Below are 20191 nucleotides of genomic sequence, written 5' to 3'. Positions count from 1 at the left end.
CTTACATTTATCATTGGGCATGGCATGAAAGAAAAGCAAGATCACATGGAAGTAAACCCTCCTGATGTTTCACAGGGATTCAATGTGTTCTTACCACTCAAATCCTTGCATACAGCTCCTGTACTGCAGTAGCGGAGAAAACCTCTCTTAGCTGTTGCAAAATTCGTGTATGGCGAGATACCAGCCAAACATTTCTGAATGCACAAGGCTGCACTAGCATTTTTCCTGTTTTATTTTTGTATGCATAAGCAGAACAGTTTTCTTAGTTTGTTCTGTGTGTAGTGAAAGTAAGTCCTGACTTAATTGTTAAAGACAGTAAAGGTAACGGTTCTGCAGCAGGAAGAATCTCCTGGTGTTCTGAGAACTGTTTCCAGTGCATTTTTAAGCAAATCCCTGCTGCCTGAAGTTCTGTGAAGAGCAGTTATAAGGAGCCCTAGGCAGCTGCTACGAAATTGTGGGGCCGTTCTGCACAGCTGAAGGTTCCCCTATTCCCATGTACGGATAAGCTGCCTTACGCTCCCCTTGGAGCAGTGCCATTCCGTCATGACAGTTGTTGAAGGCTGGTCCGGGCCGATTCAGTTCACAGCTTGAGCACTGCTTTTCCTTATCAGTGTTTGTGTTGCACAACAGCTATACTGACAGAGTACTAAAGGCAGTGCACAGAGTCAGTAAGTGTGTGAGTAGGCTGCAGAATGGCAACTGAAAAGAACACGCTGCTGTCCTTGATCCTCATCGCCGGGCTCACAGCACTCGTAGCTACTGGTAAGCTTCCAAAATGTTTTTCACTGTTGCCTGCTGTGAGGAGTTAGAGTGCGTGCGCAGTTTGCTTACCCGTGGGAGCCCCAGCTTAAAGGAGGCCCTGAAGTCCCAATCCTGCTGCATAGAACTGAGGTCTGAACAGCAAAGAGCTCTCTGTTTCTTTCTCTGGTCTGCTTTCAGGCGTTTGTCTCGGTTTTTTTCATGTGCAGCCAGCAAAACTAAATTCCTATTGTGAAATTTTGTCTGCTGAGTCAGAGCCTCCAATATGCCATGTTTGTTGTTTCTTCTGATAAATTTCACACTGAGATTAAAGTAAATCTTACCTGAATGTTTGCACCGTTTGCGCGTGCCTGACTGTTTTCAGGTATGGTAGAAGGTGTTTTTGTTTGTGGGTTGGTTCTATCCAGATACCCAAATGTGTTTTGTGCACTCACAGATGCTTTTCTAAATCAGGAAATGCCTTTTCTTTATGAGGGCAATCTATGCACGGTTACTGATGTGTGTGGAGAGTAAGCACATTATATGCTGCAGGCACGGTATGGCTGAGGGAGATCATACCTGGGAACACTATCAGAATGAAGGCTGAACTTAAGTCAGCTCTAGTGATTAGCGTTTGTTGAAGGCTTGTGTTTGAAAACGACTTGTTGAAGCAAACAGAAGGTGCACATTCAGGTAACCAAAGCTCTTAGAAAGCTGTCAGTTGCTCACCAGGAGACCAATCCGTGATGTGATGTTGTGCACGCAACCCCCAGGGCAAAAAGCAGAGCAGCCAGAAGTGGTGACCAAATATGGGACTGCCCGAGGATTCCAAATCAAAGTAGATGCGGCTGAGAGGAGCGTAAATGTCTTTCTGGGACTTCCTTTTGCTAAGCCTCCTGTTGGACCACTGAGGTTTTCTGAACCCCAGCCTCCTGAGCCATGGAAAGGTGTCAGAGATGCCACTTCCTACCCACCAATGTAAGTAAAGCAGGAAGAAAAGCTTTTATGTTCTCAATGATTTCGTATTACCTGCAGTTTGAGGACGCTGATACGCAGGCTGATCAAAAGCCACAAGGGTAAACTCCTTGGTGTCGTCTCACCTACTCTCACATCTGCTACAGTGAATGCATTTCTGAGGAAATCTTTATAAGCTGCTGTTTTATTGAGTGCTCTCTAGTAGGCATCATAGCTGAGCTACCATGGACTAACAGCTGACTGACAGTGTGCTCTTTTGCGAGCATTTGGTTATGTTTTTAAGCTGTGTAGCTTTGAAGCAGAAAGAAGCTAAGGAAATGTTGGAATAAAATGCTGATGAGCCACATGGTTAATAGGACATGTAAGAAACTCAGTTGTAGTGCTGCCTTTCTTTGATAACTCTAGCCTAATAACTGCAATACAAAAAGCTATGGAAGTTGCAAACTAATTATTATGCATTTTATTTGAAGTGATTTATAGCTGTACCCATCTGCAACTACACTTCTGGAATGCTCTGAAACATGCAAAACCGCATTTGGTGTCAAATTGTACTGCTCTGGACTGTGGCCCCTTTTAACAGGCCTTACCATGCCCACTCAATGGATGAAATCACACTGAGAATTAAAATTTTACTGTATGTTTTCTGTTGCCATCAATTCAGAAATATATCAGAGGTTTGTACTTTGCAAAAAAACTTCATGCTATAGCTTTGAGATTTTTGTTATTTCCATTGATTGTTATTTCTCTTATTTTTTCAGGTGTCTACAGCAAAGAGTATTAGGGCAGTCTGAATTAGATGTTATTAGTACTAGAAAAGGAAAAGTTCGTCTCCAGATGTCTGAAGACTGCTTATACCTGAATATATATACACCTGTTTCTACAGAAAAACAGGAGAAGCTGCCGGTAAGGAAAATCATTACAAAACCCCTAGCAGGCTTGATGAATTCTGTGATTTGATGTGACAGATTGAGCCTGACCTTGAATCTTCGAAAACAGCTTCCTGAGGATTACAGTACTTGTACTGCAAACTTGCAACCTGTACAGTATGTGGACTTACTGGCACAGTTTTTAACAATTAACAAATAAAACCTTACTGGTTTTTTACTTAGGCAGTGTTTGATTTCCTGCATGGGACTGGTAAAATTCAAGTATTTAATGAAATCAGTGCCTGTTGTGAGGCTGCCAGCCTCCAATTTGAAAGACATTGACCATTTGTGAAATGTAATCTGAAGGACTCATGTGTTAAGCAGCAGAAACAAGGATATTCAGTGTGTATCACATGGAGCTCTTCCCTGTGCTGAACTGTTTCTGTTTTTTCCCCTTCCAGGTCTTTGTATGGATCCATGGAGGTGGATTAGTTATTGGAGAAGCATCATCCTACGATGGCTCAGCATTAGCAGCCTTCAACAGCGTGGTTGTTGTGGCAATTCAGTACAGATTGGGAATAGTTGGATACTTTAGGTAAGATGTGCTGTCTTCGATTTTGATAAACGATTTCCAAAATGATGTGTGCAAATCCTTTGTGGAAAGGCCTGTAGAATACTTGCTTTGGCAAGCGTATAATCAATGGATATACAGATGGTGTGTATGTGTATATATGCATATATATGTGTATATACATATATATATTTTATATAAATATATCTAGGAGCTTGGTGAATATATGTAATATGGGAAAAATGAGAGAAAATCACTCACCCTGTCCTGGGCACAGAAGATTAACTCCTGATGGAGCTGATCTCCAGAGAAATCCTTCCTAAGTGGCAGTCAGCTCTTAAATGGGTCTAGGAGAGGTGCAGCCAGGCTCCACCCCTTCCTGCAGCACAGGTGAATTGCCTTCACATGTGCTCCCGTGGCTGACTCATTGCTCGCCTTGGGTGATCAATCAAAGGTTCAGGCCGTGATTCAGCAGCCCCATACTGGCAAGTAAACTCTCTGTTTCTTAATTACACATGCTGCAGTTGGGAGCAACATGCAAGTCCCAGATCTGCTTCAGAGACTGTTGTGGCTTGACTGCTGGCCTGATCTCACCCCTTTTGAAGCCAATTCGTTTTAAACTACGTAGAGAGGCTCCTTCACAGCTGGTTCCTTATCCTGCACATTGTGTTTATCTCAGTGTTGTTTTTTTCTACATCAAGCATTTAAAGAAATCTGTTCTTTATTTCTAGCACTGGTGATAGGCATGCTCGTGGTAACTGGGGGTATTTGGACCAAGTGGCAGCTCTTCAGTGGATACAGGAAAATATCATACACTTTGGAGGGGACCCGGGATCTGTCACCATCTGTGGAGAATCTGCAGGGGGAGTCAGTGTATCTGCTCTGGTATGTTCACCATAGGCATGAATGTTTATTATTTGAGAAAAAAACCCCCACTGTCCATGGTCACTGTTAGTATATTAAAGAAAAATCAGTGAGAAAACATGGGTAGCTTTCGGGTAAACCACACATCACCTCAGTCTGATATACAACGTGGTACCAGTGCAGCTTCTGGCTGTTGCAAGTGTTCTTTTTGTACTCAGATGATGTCGTTTAGGCCTTAAATGTTGTCATCTTCAAATTTGAATGTCCGTTTGCTCCTGATTTCTCTCTTAGAGTTGTTTTTTCCCCTTCTGCAGCACAGCCTGTCTGTTGGACATATTTATACCTGATTCATATCTGGCTTGCAGTGTTGTTCCATGAAGTCCTGTAAGCAAAGCCCTATGGGAGGGTAAGGGCAGACATGAACTTATCCCTGTTAATGCTGCCAGAGACCTTTGCTCGGCTGAACTCTGATCAGAGGCTGCAGAGTAACACTTGGATGACATTTTTTCAAGAAAAGCAGTTTCTGATATTGAAATCCTGTGTCAGTGATCAGAATCCATTTCCAGTAATGCTTGTTCTTCTTTCTGGATGGTGCTTTTTTTTTTCCAGGTCTTATCTCCACTGGCAAAGGGCTTGTTCCATAAGGCCATTTCAGAGAGTGGTACTGCAATTAGGACTTCATTCACTAATAAGCCCGAGGAAGAAGCACAAGTGGGTATTTTGTGGCATATTTAATTCTCAGATAGTTTTGAACATCCTAAATGGTTTATTCCAAAAAGTGGATCTCGATTATTTTTTTCTTGTGGAATTTCAACCACCTTCATTAGAGACAATATTCCTCTTTGCAGTAATGCATGTTGAGTGAAACTTTGCTTTCCAAATACCCAAATATCCACAAATGTCTGAGTGAAAGCAGTAGATCAAGGAAGCAGAGAGAGAAGGCAGTGAATGAGTATGAAATGTACAGGAGTATACTGCCTTCAGAAAAAGTTGAGCTGCTATTTGACAGGAAAATGGCACCAGATCCAAATACTGTTCTCTTTCCCTCCCGCCTGGTGCCTGATGGTGCTCAAAGGAACAAAACTTTATTCTGCCTAGTTATAATTAAAAAGAAGTGCCCAATTCAACCCAATTTGTCATCTGTAAGAAACAAGCTCCAAGAGCTTGTTTGGCTCATCTGGGATGTAAAAGAGGCAGCACTGCACTGAGGTCTATCTGTGTAATGACAGCTGAGAAATAGCCTTACTTCATTCAAAAAGACTATGCATCATTGAGAAGGGTGCAATGTGCTATTTTTTTTATCATCTACATGATTAAATTCTATGTATGCATTACTCTAACTACTTATGCCATCCAGACTTCTCAGCCCTGTTTGTTACATCCCAGAACAACTACCTTGGTCTGTTAGTGAATGGAGATATTTTGGAGAAGTGGGTTTTGTCTTTCTGTTCAGCCCACAAGATGAAGGGTTATGAAAGCTTCCTATCTTGGCATTTACAGCTGAAATACTTCTGGCTTTGATGGTCCTTTCTGAGAAATTTTGACACCCCCCCCCCCCAACTCTTCCTACTCTGGACACCAGACTCAGTGGCACACAGAGCCCATGTATGGGAAGTATATGGATAATTAGTAATTGAGAATGTGACTCGTTTCTATTGATTGCAGAGAATTGCTGCTGCATCTGGCTGTGAAAAATCCAGTTCTGCTGCTCTGGTTGAATGCTTAAGAGGAAAAACAGAGGAAGAGATAGAACAGATAACTCTAAAAATGGTAGGTGAAATTATACCTTGTATATGAGCGGCATTTCAAATTTGATCATAACAGAGCATGCTGTACATGTCCTGTAATATTAAGAGAACTTGAAGTCTATCTAACATCTGTCCCTTCTTTATGTTTTCAGGATCTGACAACATTGCGACTGTGCTCCACCTCACCTGAGAATTGTGAACAGGTTCCTTCTCTTTAACTCCGTATGGGCATTGAGCTACATGTGTTTCACTGTCAGGTTCTGTCAAGGGAAGAGACAAAAGTATGAGATGTCACAGTTTCTCCTGGAGAGCCTGAACATTACTTAACATCATAAATTTGTCCTGTAAATTTCTTACCACAATCCTGGTTTTCCTGTTCCTTTGCAGTTCCAATGTAGAAGTTAGATTTTCTCTAAGCTCTCCATTCTTTCATACTAGGATATTTCTAACTAAGAGGAGATGTAAATTCACAATAACCTACATTTCACAAGTATTTAAAAGCAATGCTAATCTTCGCAATCTTCTCTGGTTCAAAACACTGATTGTGGAAAATTAAGAGAGCTTGAATACTACTACTTCTTATATTTTCACTTGATATGTTCATTTGGTGAAGCTTTTACTTTGTTTCTTTGTTTGTTTTTCTCCAGACTCCCTTGTTCGTCAGTTCTTGTGTGGATGGTGTATTTTTTCCAAAGAGTCCCAGGCAATTACTGTCTGAAAAAGCAATGAATGCAGTCCCATATATAATAGGAGTGAATAACTGTGAATTCGGATGGGTAATTCCCAATGTAAGAGACTTTAAACAGTTGTTTTGTTTGTTTGTTTGTTTTTTAATATAAGCCAGTGGATGTAAGATTTCCTGTGTATATTCTCTTTGTTATGCAGGCAATAAAATTTCCTGATTTTACAGACGGTCTGGACAAAGAAGTTGCACGTCAAGTATTACAGAGCTCCTTTGTATTATCATTTGAGGTGAGAGACCATTTCCAGAATAACCCAGTGCTATTTCTTCACTGGGATAATTCCATATTCACATTTCGTATTGCTGATAGTGACTGATCAACACGGAAGATACTCTAAACCTCTATCCTAAATGCCCCATCTTTTTAAAAAGGAATGCTGTGGAAATCCCAAAGCGATGCTGGCAACTAAACATTGGTCCCATGACATTCAAGATACACTTGGTTATCCAGCATATGCGTTCTACCAGCAGATATGACACAACACCTACAGAACACACAAAAGCCTTTCTCAAGCTTCACATGGAGACTAGAAAGGACATCTCGGGATGCCTAAAATGGCACCAGGAGACCTGCATGTAGACATGGGAGGTTTTGTTTCCCTCTGTTTTACAAAGCTCTCAGCTTTCTGGTTGCTTTGTGCTCTCCTGAAACTAGGAAACTTGAAAAATTGCAGATTAATAGGTTAGAATTGAGAAGTTGATAAACATAGCCAGTAAAGGATCATGTAGAGCCATAGGAATCTATCATAGTCTGGGAATGGCAGAGCCCAGGGTTTTTCTGAAGGGGAGTAAGTTATGGCCGTCTGCAGCAAGAAATGGATCTTATGAAATCCAGCAGGATTTCATTTCTTTTACGTGGGTTGTTTCCACCAGAGGAAGAACAGAGTACCGTATCTATCTCTTAGCATCACCAATTGGTATTTATCTAAAGGCATTTGAGGGCATCCTTTTTGATCTTGCAAATCCCTTCTCCCTAAGAACATCTAGGTTAGGTAAAGGTGCTCCACTGTGAACTGTGAGCTCTGCTTGGACGCAGCAGGGGATTTTTTCTGAAAGATGGTGATGTTTGGAGTCTAGCCAGAGACATGCAGGTGGCACTCTCTGTTTATACTGTTACTCCTTTTAGGGTGGGTTCTCATTATAAAAAGTACCTTTCTTGTTCATTTCAGAGAGTTTCTTCTGACGTTGTTGACCTTGTATTCAATGAATACATAGGGAAAGCAGAGAGCCGTGCTCAGGTGCGAGATGGCCTTCTTGATGCAATAGGAGATCACATGTTTGTTTTGTCTGCCATTGAAGTGGCTAGATACCATAGAGGTGAGTCTCTAATTCAGCATCTATTCAAACAAACGTTGTCTTCCATTCTTGAGCGTGTCTGCAGGCTTTATGTATGTATCACATTTTGTTAGCAGAAAAACTGCTAGTGTTTTCATTTTATCAGTTTAGCTTTGGTGAACGTTTATCATCAATGCAAATGCATTTGGCATTTGGTGGCATTTGCAATACTAGCATTCTCGTTTTTAAATTTATTTTCTGTTAGATGCTGGCCACCCAGTCTACTTCTATGAATTTCAACATCGACCAAGCTCAGCCTCAGGTGTCGTACCAGAGTTTGTAAAAGCAGATCATGGAGATGAGATTGCATTTGTCTTTGGAAATCCATTCTTAGCTGGTGAGTTATCTGGGCTTGCTAAACAATTCTTTTAAAATCTACATTGTTATTAATTTTACTCACCTGAGCACATTCAGAATAGAATTTTGTTTAGTAACACTGGATTCAAAGTAAGCTGTTTTTTTCTGTTTTCAGTAATAGTTACTTGTTGTCAATTAATTCATCTGCTCTGCTCACATGGAACTTCCGCAGACCAGAGTAACAAGTAGATCCATAGAATTGGACTTCTGTTTTTTGATTATTGATCTTTGAATATTGCCACTTCTTCTCTCACTTTGCAGGGAATGCTACAGAAGAAGAAAATAAACTTAGCAGAACTGTTATGAAGTACTGGACTAACTTTGCTAGAAACGGGTGAGATCCGCAGTGCTAACTGCAGCTCAAGTTTTGTCTGTGCTGCCTGAAGCATAGCAGCAGCTTGGTAGCTCCTGCAATGTGGCAGAGTTTAAGATGAGTACTGAAACAAATAGTTTCTCTTCTTAACAATTGCAAGAAAAACTCTGGAAATGAACGCGCAATCCAAAATAAAATCCAAGAGCTATTTGTATCTGCAGTGGAGGATTAGAAGATCCCAGTGTAATGGCAGTCATTATTACATGTTTGCTGTTCCAGTGATGAGCATTTTGATAAAAACATCCATCTGTTCAGGCTCTAGAATCATGCAATCTGAGCTCCTGTTAGTCTTCTGAAACGATCTCAGGTTGAGAAGTCAGCGCACAAATGGAGAGGTAACTTCTCATTTTTGTGTTTCCAGAAATCCCAATGGGGAAGGCTTGGTACATTGGCCTCAGTATGATCTGGATGAAAGATACCTGGAAATAGACCTCATACAAAAGGCAGCAAAGAAACTGAAAGAAGACAAAATGGAGTTTTGGGTACAGCTCACAAAACAGATGAGCAGTGAAAGAAGGAGAGAACACACGGATTTGTGAGAGCTGCAGGGGATACATTTTCCTTTTACAACCCGAAGTAAGGTCAACATTAATTTGTCAGAATGCAGATTTTAACCTTGACTTTCTAACTCACTAGTGAGTAGTTTGTTGTCATGATCACAGGAGAACTTGCCTTGATTCTCTCCCTTAGTGAAAAGGGAGTATCAGGGGAAGTGCAAAATGCTCACGGAAATAAAAATCAATGATGAAGCAAGCGGGGGGGAAAAAAAGCCTTTTAGGTTCATGCAGACCAGAGAGTGTGGTGGCACTCTGGAACAGGTTGCCCAAGGAGGTTGTGGATACCTCATCCCTGGAGGCATTCAAGGCGAGGCTGGATTTGGCTCTGGGCAGCCTGGCCTAGGTGACCCTGCCCATAGCAGGGGGGTGGAAACTAGATGATCATTGTGGTCCCTTTCAACCCAGGCCATTCTATGATTCTGTGTATCCAAGGGAATATTGGCAAATATATTGAAATGTATAAGAAATTATGTTTACTGAATGTGTCATAGGTGTCACAATATGCTGCCTGTTCCTTCCGCTCTTCCTTATTGAGAGTGTCCTTGGTTGTCATTCTTACAGCCTTCCTGTGAGGATAAGAGTATCCGTCAAAAACCAGCCATGGGATCACAATTGTTTTCCTGTTCTGTAAACTGTTATAAATACTGGAGCTACAGGCAGAATGTTCAGCTGCGAGCTGGAACAGTGGCTGCCTCTAAATTTAACGTGTTTGGCTTTTCTTTTAAGTGTATGTACTACTATAGGCCTATAGGGTAAGAAATTGTACCTCAGGATTCATTTATAAAATACTCTCACAGTAGTGGCATGATTCAGTATTGTTACTTCCATTTTCATCATGTTACGGTGCACACATTAGCGATGAGATGGAAATGTAACCCTTACTCTTGTTTGAATTTGTTCAGTATTACTTTACTGAATTCTCCATTCTTTATCACATACAGTTTGCTGTTTCTGAAGCACAGGAAGTTATATATGAGTGATTAAATTGATTGATTAAATCTCTAGTGGGAGATGAGCAGGTTACTAGGAAGTGGGAAGTCTTGCCTGTCTCCTTTGCTTGAGGTATTTCAAGTAATGCGTCCTCTTTTCTGAGAAATCTGACTGGCTTTCAGGCTGCAGAGAATGGGTTACAGTCTGTTTTGCAGAGCGTTCCAGCTTGCGTTCATTAGGGTAAGGCTGGAACTCCACTGTTTCATTTTCAGCATGAAGATCTAAAACCTGGGATAAAGCATGGTTGTCCAATCTTTTGGCTAGCCCCAAGCCACATTGAGCCAACAGGAATTGCCATGGGCTGCATACAAAATATATAATGAACGTCATGCATATAAGTGAAAAAAAACCCTTACATTCTTATGTATTTTTCATTAAAACATCACAAATCGAGGGGAACAAAGGCATAAAACCAGTGGGATGTTTGCCTGTGTTTTTGTGAAACTAATGCATCATGCATGTTCGATGGCAATGGATGCCATTCCTGATGAGCTCTCAAGGTGTTCACCTGAGATCTTTTGTTTTTGTTTTTATGAAGTACTGCCCTTTATGTGTTTCCCCCTTGAAAATCATTGTTCACATATGAACGTACTGCCAAAAAATGAAAACGTGAACCAGGCCTGGGTTAAAGTCCCTTTGTCACATGACTCAGTCAGTAGGTCATGTTTTTTTAAAAAATGGAACTGGTCCATTGAGGAAGGATTAGGAGCATGCTCTCTAAATTGCCTTTGCCGTAACAGTTTGGGCATTCTCGTAGCATTTTGGAAGTGTGGGCTCAGGTTCTTTCAGGCAGAATCCTTTGTGCCACAGCCCAAACTCACGTGCTGATCACTGAATGGTTCAGTGAAAGGTGTCACCTCCTCAGGAATATTGTGAATCCAGCACTTGCCACTACTTGCTTATGCCTAAAAGAAATAGAAAGCAGTCCTTTCTTTCCCATGAAACAGATTGGGTACAGTTCTCATTTTGAAAGAAGAACACGAGAATGAGATACATAAAGTTTTTTCTGCACTTTTTCTTCTTTTATTGCTGTCATTTTCACAGTAGCTCATAGTCTGTTTCAAAGTCCGTGCAAACTGCATGATTTCCTTTTACTCCAGTGAACTTTAGAGCAATCCAGCTGTGTTGTAAAAAGCATGAATTAATCTGTTACTAGAGTCCTTTGATTTAGCTTACATTTGGCATCTACTTATTAATATCCTTATTATAATATTACTTATAATATCCTGCCCTTTGAGAACAACTAGAGAACGCTGTAGAGTTCTCTTGCTTTTTTCTCAAATTTAAAAGGAAAGCATTCTAATAGCAGATATTCCTTGTGTATGTTGAGGTGTATTTACATGTGGTCATACATGTAACTGATTCTAAGGGAAAATTCTTGAAATATTCGTGTTGGAAGCACGAAATTCCATCCTCTTGTATCAAGATGAAGAAACCTTTGCCTCGTTGTGCTCAGAACAGAGAATTTCAGTCCCACAAAACGAGGATGAGATCCATAGAACTAAACGACGTGGCCCATTTCCTCAGTGGTAGTGGGACTCAGGAGACAGGGTCTTGTTCATTGATTTACTGGTTGTGTTTCTGGTTACCTGGAAGGATACAGGCAAATCCTTTCACTTCCTCGTACCTCAGTTCCACTACCTGTAGAATAACTATGCTGATCTTGTTCATCAACAGTCCTGAAATCTTCTCTTGATGATTTCTGGATTGCTAACAAATTTCAGGGTTTTTCTCTTTCTTTCTTATTGTTTACAGGAATCCTAATGGGGAAGGTCTGGCTGAATGGCCGTTGCGTAATCTAAATGAAGAATGCTTGGAGATAAATCTAAGAGAAAGGAAAGCCAGAAAGTTGAAGGAAAAGAAGGTAGACTTCTGGGAAAAGGTGATGTTTGGAAAGCCAACTAGGAAAAGAATGGAAAACAAGAAAGCTAAGCTAGAGCTATAATTTACTGTCTAAGCATACATAAAAGGCGTAGTATTTAGGATAGCAAAAGGAATTATTTAAAATATTTTTGAGGATAAAATAACGTGTCCTTTCCTTTCACCTTTTTGTCGCAGTTCTCATATTTACGCTTATTCTCTGTAATTATGGCAGTGGATCGATTTCCACTTTGTGATCACACTGTGCTGGCACAGACTTAATAGCAGGTGTCAACGGTTTACGGGCTGGTTCGGCCCGGTTCCGTGACTAGAAGGGCGGAGGGATCCGCGGATCCGCGCCCCCGGAAAAAAAAAAGAAAATAAGGGACCCCGAAATAATTGAAAACAGTGGCAACAATCTGAGGTAAAACAAAGTAATTTACTAAATATGGTATCAACAGAATTTTATAAGGAGAGAGAATGTGAAATTGATAGTGGATCGGCCTTACCACAACGCTGAGATGAGAAGCGCAGGCAGAGAAGCGCAGGCGAGAAGCGCAGGCAGAGAAGCGCAAGCGAAGCAGCGCAGGCAGAGAAGCGCAAGCGAAGCAGCGCAGGCAAAGAAGAGAGCATCAGGTGACCTTGCCGGGAGTTATATCTCCTCGCTGACCGCAAAGCCCCCTGGGGAAACGTAGCTGCTCTTCTCCTCTGGACAGGCACCCGGAACTTGAGCATCAGCAGTCAAACCCCCAGTGCATTGCATGATGTTATGATGTGGAATACCGATAATGAAAAATCATGAAACCATGACATTCCACCCCTTATTCCACATCACTACATCATGCTTAATATATACAAACAAAATATAAACACACGCACTAGGAATTACTGACTGCACTCCCTCAACATCAAGTTCCCTTGCGGTACACATTGAACATCCCCGTTTTCCTGCATCACCCACCAAGTGGACCCAGGTCCCTGGGCAAAAACAGTTCCACGAAGAGGTTTGTCCTTCTCAGAGGCTGGAATAACCCAAACTGCCTTTCCCAACATATTCTTTACATGTACAACAGGGACTTTATCTCCCTCTACGGTATGTAGGGAGCTGGACTGGGTTGGACCACCACGATTGATAGATCCTCTGGTATTGACTAACCAGGTGGCTTCTGCCAAATGCTTCTCCCAGTGCTTAAATGTACCGCCTCCCATTGCTTTCAGCATAGTTTTTAACAACCCATTGTATCGTTCAATCTTACCTGAGGCCGGTGCATGGTAGGGAATATGGTAAATCCACTCAATACCATGACCTTTAGCCCAGGTACCTACAAGAGAATTTTTAAAATGAGTCCCATTATCTGACTCAATTCTTTCTGGGGTACCATGTCGCCACAGGACTTGTGTCTCAAGACCTAGTATGGTATTTCGGGCGGTAGCGTGGGGTACTGCATAGGTTTCAAGCCACCCAGTTGTTGCCTCCACCATGGTGAGCACATAACGCTTACCATTACGAGATCGTGGCAAGGTGATATAATCAACCTGCCATGCCTCCCCATATTTGTACTTTTGCCATCGCCCTTCCTCCCAGAGAGGTTTCATTCTCTTGGCTTGTTTAATTGTGGCACACGTGTCACAGTCGTGAATGATTTGCGCAATAGCATCCATAGTTAAATCCACCCCTCGGTCTCTAGCCCACTTATATGTCGCATCTCTCCCTTGATGGCCTGAGGTCTCATGGGCCCATCGGGCTAGAAATAATTCACCCTTGTTCTGCCAGTCCAGATCTGTTTGGGCCACCTCAATTCTGGCAGCTCTGTCTACCTGATGGTTATTTTGCTGCTCTTCAGTAGCCCTATTCTTGGGCACATGGGCATCTACGTGACGCACCTTTATAACCATATTCTTTATTCGGGCAGCAATATCTTTCCACAGGTCAGCAGCCCAAATAGGTTTACCCTTTCTTTGCCAGTTGTTTTGCTCCCACTGCTGTAACCACCCCCATAGAGCATTTGCCACCATCCACGAGTCAGTGTAAACATAAAGCATTGGCCACCTCTCCCGTTCAGCAACATCCAAGGCCAGTTGGACAGCCTTTACCTCTGCAAATTGGCTCGATTCTCCTTTTCCTTCAGTGGCCTCTGCAACTTGTCGTGTGGGGCTCCACACAGCGGCTTTCCATCTGCGGTGTTTCCCCACAATACAACACGATCCATCTGTGAATAGGGCATATGTCTTCTCATTTTCGGGTAGTTCATTATATGGTGGGGCCTCTTTAGCACGTGATATCTCTTCTGCTGGCGGTGTTCCAAACTTTTTGCCTTCAGGCCAGTCCATGATCACCTCTAGGATTCCTGGACGGTTGAGATTCCCCATCCGCGCTCGCTGCGTAATCAGCGCAATCCACTTACTCCAAGTGGCATCAGTAGCATGATGGGTGGAGGGACCCTTTCCCTTGAACATCCAGTTCAGCACTGGCAGTCGAGGTGCCAGAAGGAGCTGTGTTTCTGTACCGATTACTTCGGAAGCAGCCCGAACCCCCTCATACGCGGCTAAGATCTCCTTCTCAGTTGGAGTGTAGCACTCTTCAGACCCTCTGTACGCCCGACTCCAGAATCCCAGGGGTCGGCCTCGGGTCTCTCCTGAGGCTCTTTGCCACAAACTCCAAGTGGGACCTTTCTCTCCAGCAGCAGTGTAGAGGATGTTCTTCGCATCCTGTTCCATCCGTACTGGCCCCAGGGCCACGGCACGGGCTATCTCTTGTTTAATCTGCTCAAAAGCCTGCTGCTGCTCAGGACCCCACATAAAATCATTCTTCTTCCGTGTCACCTGATAAAGGGGGCTTACAATGAGGCTGTAGTTTGGAACATGCATTCTCCAAAAACCCACTACACCCAGGAACGATTGTGTCTCTTTCTTATTAGTGGGTGGAGACATGGCACTGATTTTGTTGATCACATCTGTTGGGATGTGACGACGGCCATCTTGCCACTTTATACCTAGGAACTGAATTTCCTGGGCAGGCCCTTTCACTTTGCTTCGCTTAATAGCGAAACCAGCACGCAGAAGGATCTGGATTATTTGCTCTCCTTTCTCAAAAACTTCCTTTGCTGTGTTGCCCCACACGATGATGTCATCAATATATTGTAAGTGCTCAGGAGCACCTCCCTGTTCCAGTGCAGCTTGGATCAACCCATGGCAAATGGTTGGGCTATGTTTCCACCCCTGGGGCAAACGATTCCAGGTATACTGAATGCCCCTCCAGGTGAAAGCAAACTGTGGCCTAGATTCTTTGGTCAAAGGAATGGAGAAAAAGGCGTTAGCAATATCAATGGTGGCGTACCATTTGGCTGCCTTTGACTCCAATTCATATTGGAGTTCTAACATATCTGGCACAGCAGCACTCAATGGGGGTGTGACTTCATTCAGGCCACGGTAGTCCACCGTCAGCCTCCATTCTCCACTGGCTTTACGCACTGGCCATATGGGGCTATTAAAAGGTGAGTGAGTCTTGCTAATCACTCCCTGATTCTCTAGTTGGTGAATCAGCTTCTGAATGGGGAGCAAGGAATCCCTGTTGGTGCGGTACTGCCGTCTGTGCACCGTTTTTGTAGCAATCGGTACTTGTTGCTCTTTCACTCGTAGCAACCCCACGGCAGATGGATCTTCTGACAGGCCAGGCAAAATAGACAACTGCTTAACACCTTCTGTGTCTACAGCAGCTATTCCAAAGGCCCATCGATACCCTTTGGGATCCTTAAAATATCCCCTTCTGAGGTAATCAATACCAAGTATGCATGGAGCCCCTGGGCCAGTCACAATAGGGTGTTTTTGCCAGTCTTTACCAGTGAGGCTGATTTCGGCCTCCAACATAGTCAGCTCTTGGGAACCTCCAGTCACCCCATGAATATAAACTGATTTTGTCCCTTGGTGACTCGAGGGCATTAGAGTGCACTGTGCACCAGTATCCACCAGGGCCTTATATTTTCGTGATTCTGATGTGCCAGGCCATCTAATCCACACAGTCCAATAAACTCTATTATCCCTTTCCCCCCCCTGGCTGGGGGCAGGGCCCCTCTATTTGTTACCTTCACTGTCTGCAGCAACTGGAGCAATCACCTTTTTAGAGAAGTTCACCTTGGTGGTTGATTTGTCTTGTAACTCTCTTACCCGTGCTTGAAGTACAGGAGTAGGTTGTTTATGCCACTCCTTCATATCTTCTCCATGGTCACGTAGGTAATGCCACAAGGCAAAACGTGATGTGGTCTTACTGTTGTCACTTGCTCGAGCAGGAGAACGTCTTCTTTTGATAGCTGAGACATTAGATGCCACCGGCTGGGAGGAAATCAAGTTGATCAGCCCCTCCAATAGGCTGGTTTGGGGATTCTGGTCCCCATTTGATGTATCCGTTACCTCCATGGATTTATCAGCTTCAGGCACGGTTGATAGTTTGTCTATTATATCTTCTTGTTTGTTTTCCATTCTGTCCAGCTTTTCAGCTACCTTTGTAATGGCTGAAACACAAGCTCGCAGAGGGCTTAAATGTAACTCAAAGTCTTGAAGTTTATTAACCAATTCACTTATAAGGGGTCTTCTTTCCCCTCTGCCATACATTGCTGCAAATGTGCTGGCGTACCTTTCTGGTGCGGTCTTTGTGAATGTACGCCACATGTTTGGTGTACACCTGACTCTCTCGGGATCATGCTCTTGGTCTGGCTCGTCAGGAATGAAATCGGGGCTATGTAGCATTTCCACCACAGCATATTCTCTTAAATAACAGATGCCTTCTTCCATATCAGCCCATTTCTTTTTCTCAGGCATCAGATCATCTTTGAAGGGGTATCTTTCTTTTACAGCTAACAACATCCGCTTCCAGAGGGTAAAGGCCTGGTTCTGGCATGTACTAATACCTCTGTCAATGGCTGAGTCCCTAGCAACGCCACCCAGTTGGCGAGCTTCTCTACTATCCAGCCACACACTGTTGGCCCCATTGTCCCAACATCGAAGTAACCAAGTGGCAATAGGCTCATTTGGGTGACGTGAAAAGTCTTTTCTCAGACTTCGAATTTCATTCATTTTCAGAGATCGATCAACAATAGTAACGATATCTTGCTCACCTCTTACTCTTTCGGGACTTCTTGTTGCCCTCATTGGCGCCGGTGACCGTGGTCTTACTGAGGGCCCCTCCCCTGGACTTAGGGGTGCTTCTTGTGGATCTTGGAGCCACTCCTCTGGACCTCTCTCCTCTTCTTTCTTCTCTTCTAACTGAGTCGAGATTCGTTTCATTTTCCGTCCTCTTACAGGGGCAAGTGACATCAATTGTGGTGCTTCCTGTAGTTGATCAGGTTGGTCAGTTCCAATGCTCTCATCCTCCAGTTCAGCTCGGAGCCTGTCTCGTTCGATTATGAGAGTATCTAGCTCAGATTGGAGGGTGTCTTGTTGAGATTGAAGACTGTTGAGTTTGGATTGCAGGGAGTCTCTCTCAATTCGGAGGGCATCTCTCTCAGATTGGAGGCTGTTTCTCTCGACCAGGAGACTCTCTCGCTCATTTTGCACTGTTTCCCTGAGACTCTCCTTTTCAATTTCACAAACTCTCTCCCTCTCCAGGATAGTATTGAATAAGGCCCGGTAAGCATTAGCCAGGCCCCAAACAATTTGGGCCTCCTCAGATCTTCCTGAGCCACGACATTCCTGTCTCAAATATCTGTTTAAATTTTCAGGGTCTTTCAGGTGTTCTGGAGTAAAGTTCCATGACACCGAAGATTTCCATCTCTCTAAAGTCTCACCCAGGCCTCTCCACATTCCCTGCCACTCAGTATTTACTGGTTTTGGGGCAGACTTCCTCAAAATATAATAAATACTAATAATAAGTGAAATGGTGAGCAGTACATTCACGGAGATTAATAACGTGATCAGGTGAGCATTGAAAATCCGCATAAAGAATTCAAAGGAGAGGCTGGAAACCTGCTTAAGAATCCCCAACCCTGTAAAATTAGCAGCTCCCTCTGGAATGGTATGCCACATAATATGCAGATGCCACATAGTTATTTCCATCCATGTTTTCAATTGGCTATATATACCTATTGCTCCATAGAGCAAAGTGGTGAACTTAATTAAGGCCCAGTATGTTTTTAGCATTAAGAAAGAAGAGACAGTGGCATGCAGCCCCTTAAAAGGCAGTTTCAGTAGAGAAAGCATTTTTTCTCTTTTTTTTTCTTTTACAGAAACAAGATAGCAAGGCTCAAAGTTTACAAATATCCTAGAGTATTGGCCGTCCGCCTGGACTTTTCAAGGTCACGCTTTCAGACAGTACTGGTGAAACAGATAAACTTTCCCAATGAAGCTGTCTGAGAGCGGAGAGAGAGATTTGTTCAAAAAGCTAAAAAGCAACTGTTGCCCGCATTCTCCACCAAGAATGTCAACGGTTTACGGGCTGGTTCGGCCCGGTTCCGTGACTAGAAGGGCGGAGGGATCCGCGGATCCGCGCCCCCGGAAAAAAAAAGAAAAATAAGGGACCCCGAAATAATTGAAAACAGTGGCAACAATCTGAGGTAAAACAAAGTAATTTACTAAATATGGTATCAACAGAATTTTATAAGGAGAGAGAATGTGAAATTGATAGTGGATCGGCCTTACCACAACGCTGAGATGAGAAGCGCAGGCAGAGAAGCGCAGGCGAGAAGCGCAGGCAGAGAAGCGCAAGCGAAGCAGCGCAGGCAGAGAAGCGCAAGCGAAGCAGCGCAGGCAAAGAAGAGAGCATCAGGTGACCTTGCCGGGAGTTATATCTCCTCGCTGACCGCAAAGCCCCCTGGGGAAACGTAGCTGCTCTTCTCCTCTGGACAGGCACCCGGAACTTGAGCATCAGCAGTCAAACCCCCAGTGCATTGCATGATGTTATGATGTGGAATACCGATAATGAAAAATCATGAAACCATGACAGCAGGGAAGCCGGAGAGATGCATGAGTGACAAAAGCCAGATCCTTTGCTTTTCCCTCGGTTCGTGTCCACAACTGAAGCCTCACTTATTCAATGTAGTTGACAGATCTGTCTGCTCCTCAGGTTTTTCTGCAGCTTTGCCATTGCTGAAGAAGAATTTGGCAGCAATGTTGTGTTAATCAAGTTTAATCAATAAAGACGTGTTTTGCAAGTAAAACTGTCTTTCTCATGTCAAAGATACATGTGATGTTCCTGAGGTTTTGGTCTGATTCACACACAGAAATGTCCTCTGCAATTTTTAAGGACAGTTCTGTGCTGTGAGTGAGTTTTACAACTGAGATAGCAGTACATTTCTGACAGTTGCAGTACCTCGCCTGGAACAGTAGTGCAGTGCTAGAATTCAGATTGCTCGTGGGTACTGTTCTTTGTTCTAGTTAATGTGTTTTGTGAGGGAAAAATAATCTTGATTTATTTTGATTTTATGCACTCTTCCCTTTAGGAGCTGTACTCCTCCTTTCAAAAGGAGAAAACCAGGCAGCATTGTATGTATATGCATAGAACATATGATCGTGTTGCGTGTGCATGCAGAGAAGTGCAGAGGAACTGACTACTTAAATGGAAGCACAGTGTTAAAATTAACTCATGAGATAACGGCAAGTGATTTTATTCCTGTCTGCTTAGCAGTGAATGCTCTGATACTCTGTTCCGTCCCAGAGATATCCTGGAGTGAGATTGCCACAAGTGAAGGAGGCAGCGTTAAAACTTTCAAAGCTCTAGCTTCATAGACTCTAGTGCTACGTTTTGTGTGTTCCAGCTTCATTTAGTCTTCACCAGAGGCTGAATTTTAAAAAAATAATGACGTGACCCTGCTTTAAATGCAGATTTCTGAACATTTCTACTCTATATACTTGAATCCTAATGTCTTTGTGGGCTCTCTTTTAGCTATGTGCCCATAAACATGAGATTTGTCTCTATTTTTCAGCTATTGAAATCAAGACAGGTAGCAGTACATCAGGGTGCAGGAGGCAAAAGTCATCACGTGGCAGGATTTTTCTGACCTGTTCTCTGACTTGTGCGTTGTTCACTGATTGAACGCAAACTGCAAAATGCTCTCCATTAAAATGCAATGCCAGGCAGCATCCAAGAATTGCACTTCCCAGGTAGCACTGTTTCCAGACTCCACTAGTTTAGTTTATGTCACTTAGAGTAAGGATCTCCACACTTGCAGAAGTCTAAGTCCAGTTGGTAGATCCTTTGGCCAAAGGCCCCGTAGCCAAGGTGGTA

The 20191-nt window shown here is 43.2% G+C and overlaps 1 protein-coding gene across 1 annotated transcript; it reads left to right on the top strand.

Moving 5' to 3' along the window:
• Positions 1 to 525: 525 nt before the first annotated feature.
• LOC104912915 (fatty acyl-CoA hydrolase precursor, medium chain-like) lies at positions 526 to 19124 on the top strand. Its single transcript, XM_085234761.1, has 16 exons — positions 526 to 762; positions 1512 to 1716; positions 2472 to 2616; positions 3041 to 3174; positions 3882 to 4035; positions 4624 to 4725; positions 5680 to 5784; positions 5915 to 5965; positions 6410 to 6550; positions 6648 to 6734; positions 7674 to 7821; positions 8045 to 8176; positions 8458 to 8530; positions 8931 to 9145; positions 11872 to 12264; positions 18914 to 19124. Exons 1-14 carry the CDS (start codon positions 693 to 695, stop codon positions 9106 to 9108), a joined length of 1725 nt encoding a protein of 574 aa, XP_085090887.1. The 5' UTR covers positions 526 to 692; the 3' UTR covers positions 9109 to 9145; positions 11872 to 12264; positions 18914 to 19124.
• Positions 19125 to 20191: the final 1067 nt, after the last annotated feature.

The sequence above is a fragment of the Meleagris gallopavo genome, chromosome 13 (genome assembly GCF_905368555.1).
Source record: "Meleagris gallopavo chromosome 13, MGAL_WU_HG_1.1, whole genome shotgun sequence".
Taxonomy (NCBI): Eukaryota; Metazoa; Chordata; class Aves; order Galliformes; family Phasianidae; genus Meleagris; species Meleagris gallopavo.
The sequence above is the reverse complement of the archived record's forward strand: the minus strand, read 5'-3'. Positions and strand labels throughout refer to the sequence as shown.

Bases quoted from the DNA above. Each gene is read 5' to 3' on its own strand.
- LOC104912915 (XM_085234761.1), top strand. From the start codon at position 693: ATGGCAACTGAAAAGAACACGCTGCTGTCCTTGATCCTCATCGCCGGG. The intron at 4,036-4,623 runs GTATGTTCACCA...TTTTTTTTCCAG, and splicing joins GAGTCAGTGTATCTGCTCTG to GTCTTATCTCCACTGGCAAA. The intron at 8,177-8,457 runs GTGAGTTATCTG...CTCACTTTGCAG, and splicing joins TGGAAATCCATTCTTAGCTG to GGAATGCTACAGAAGAAGAA.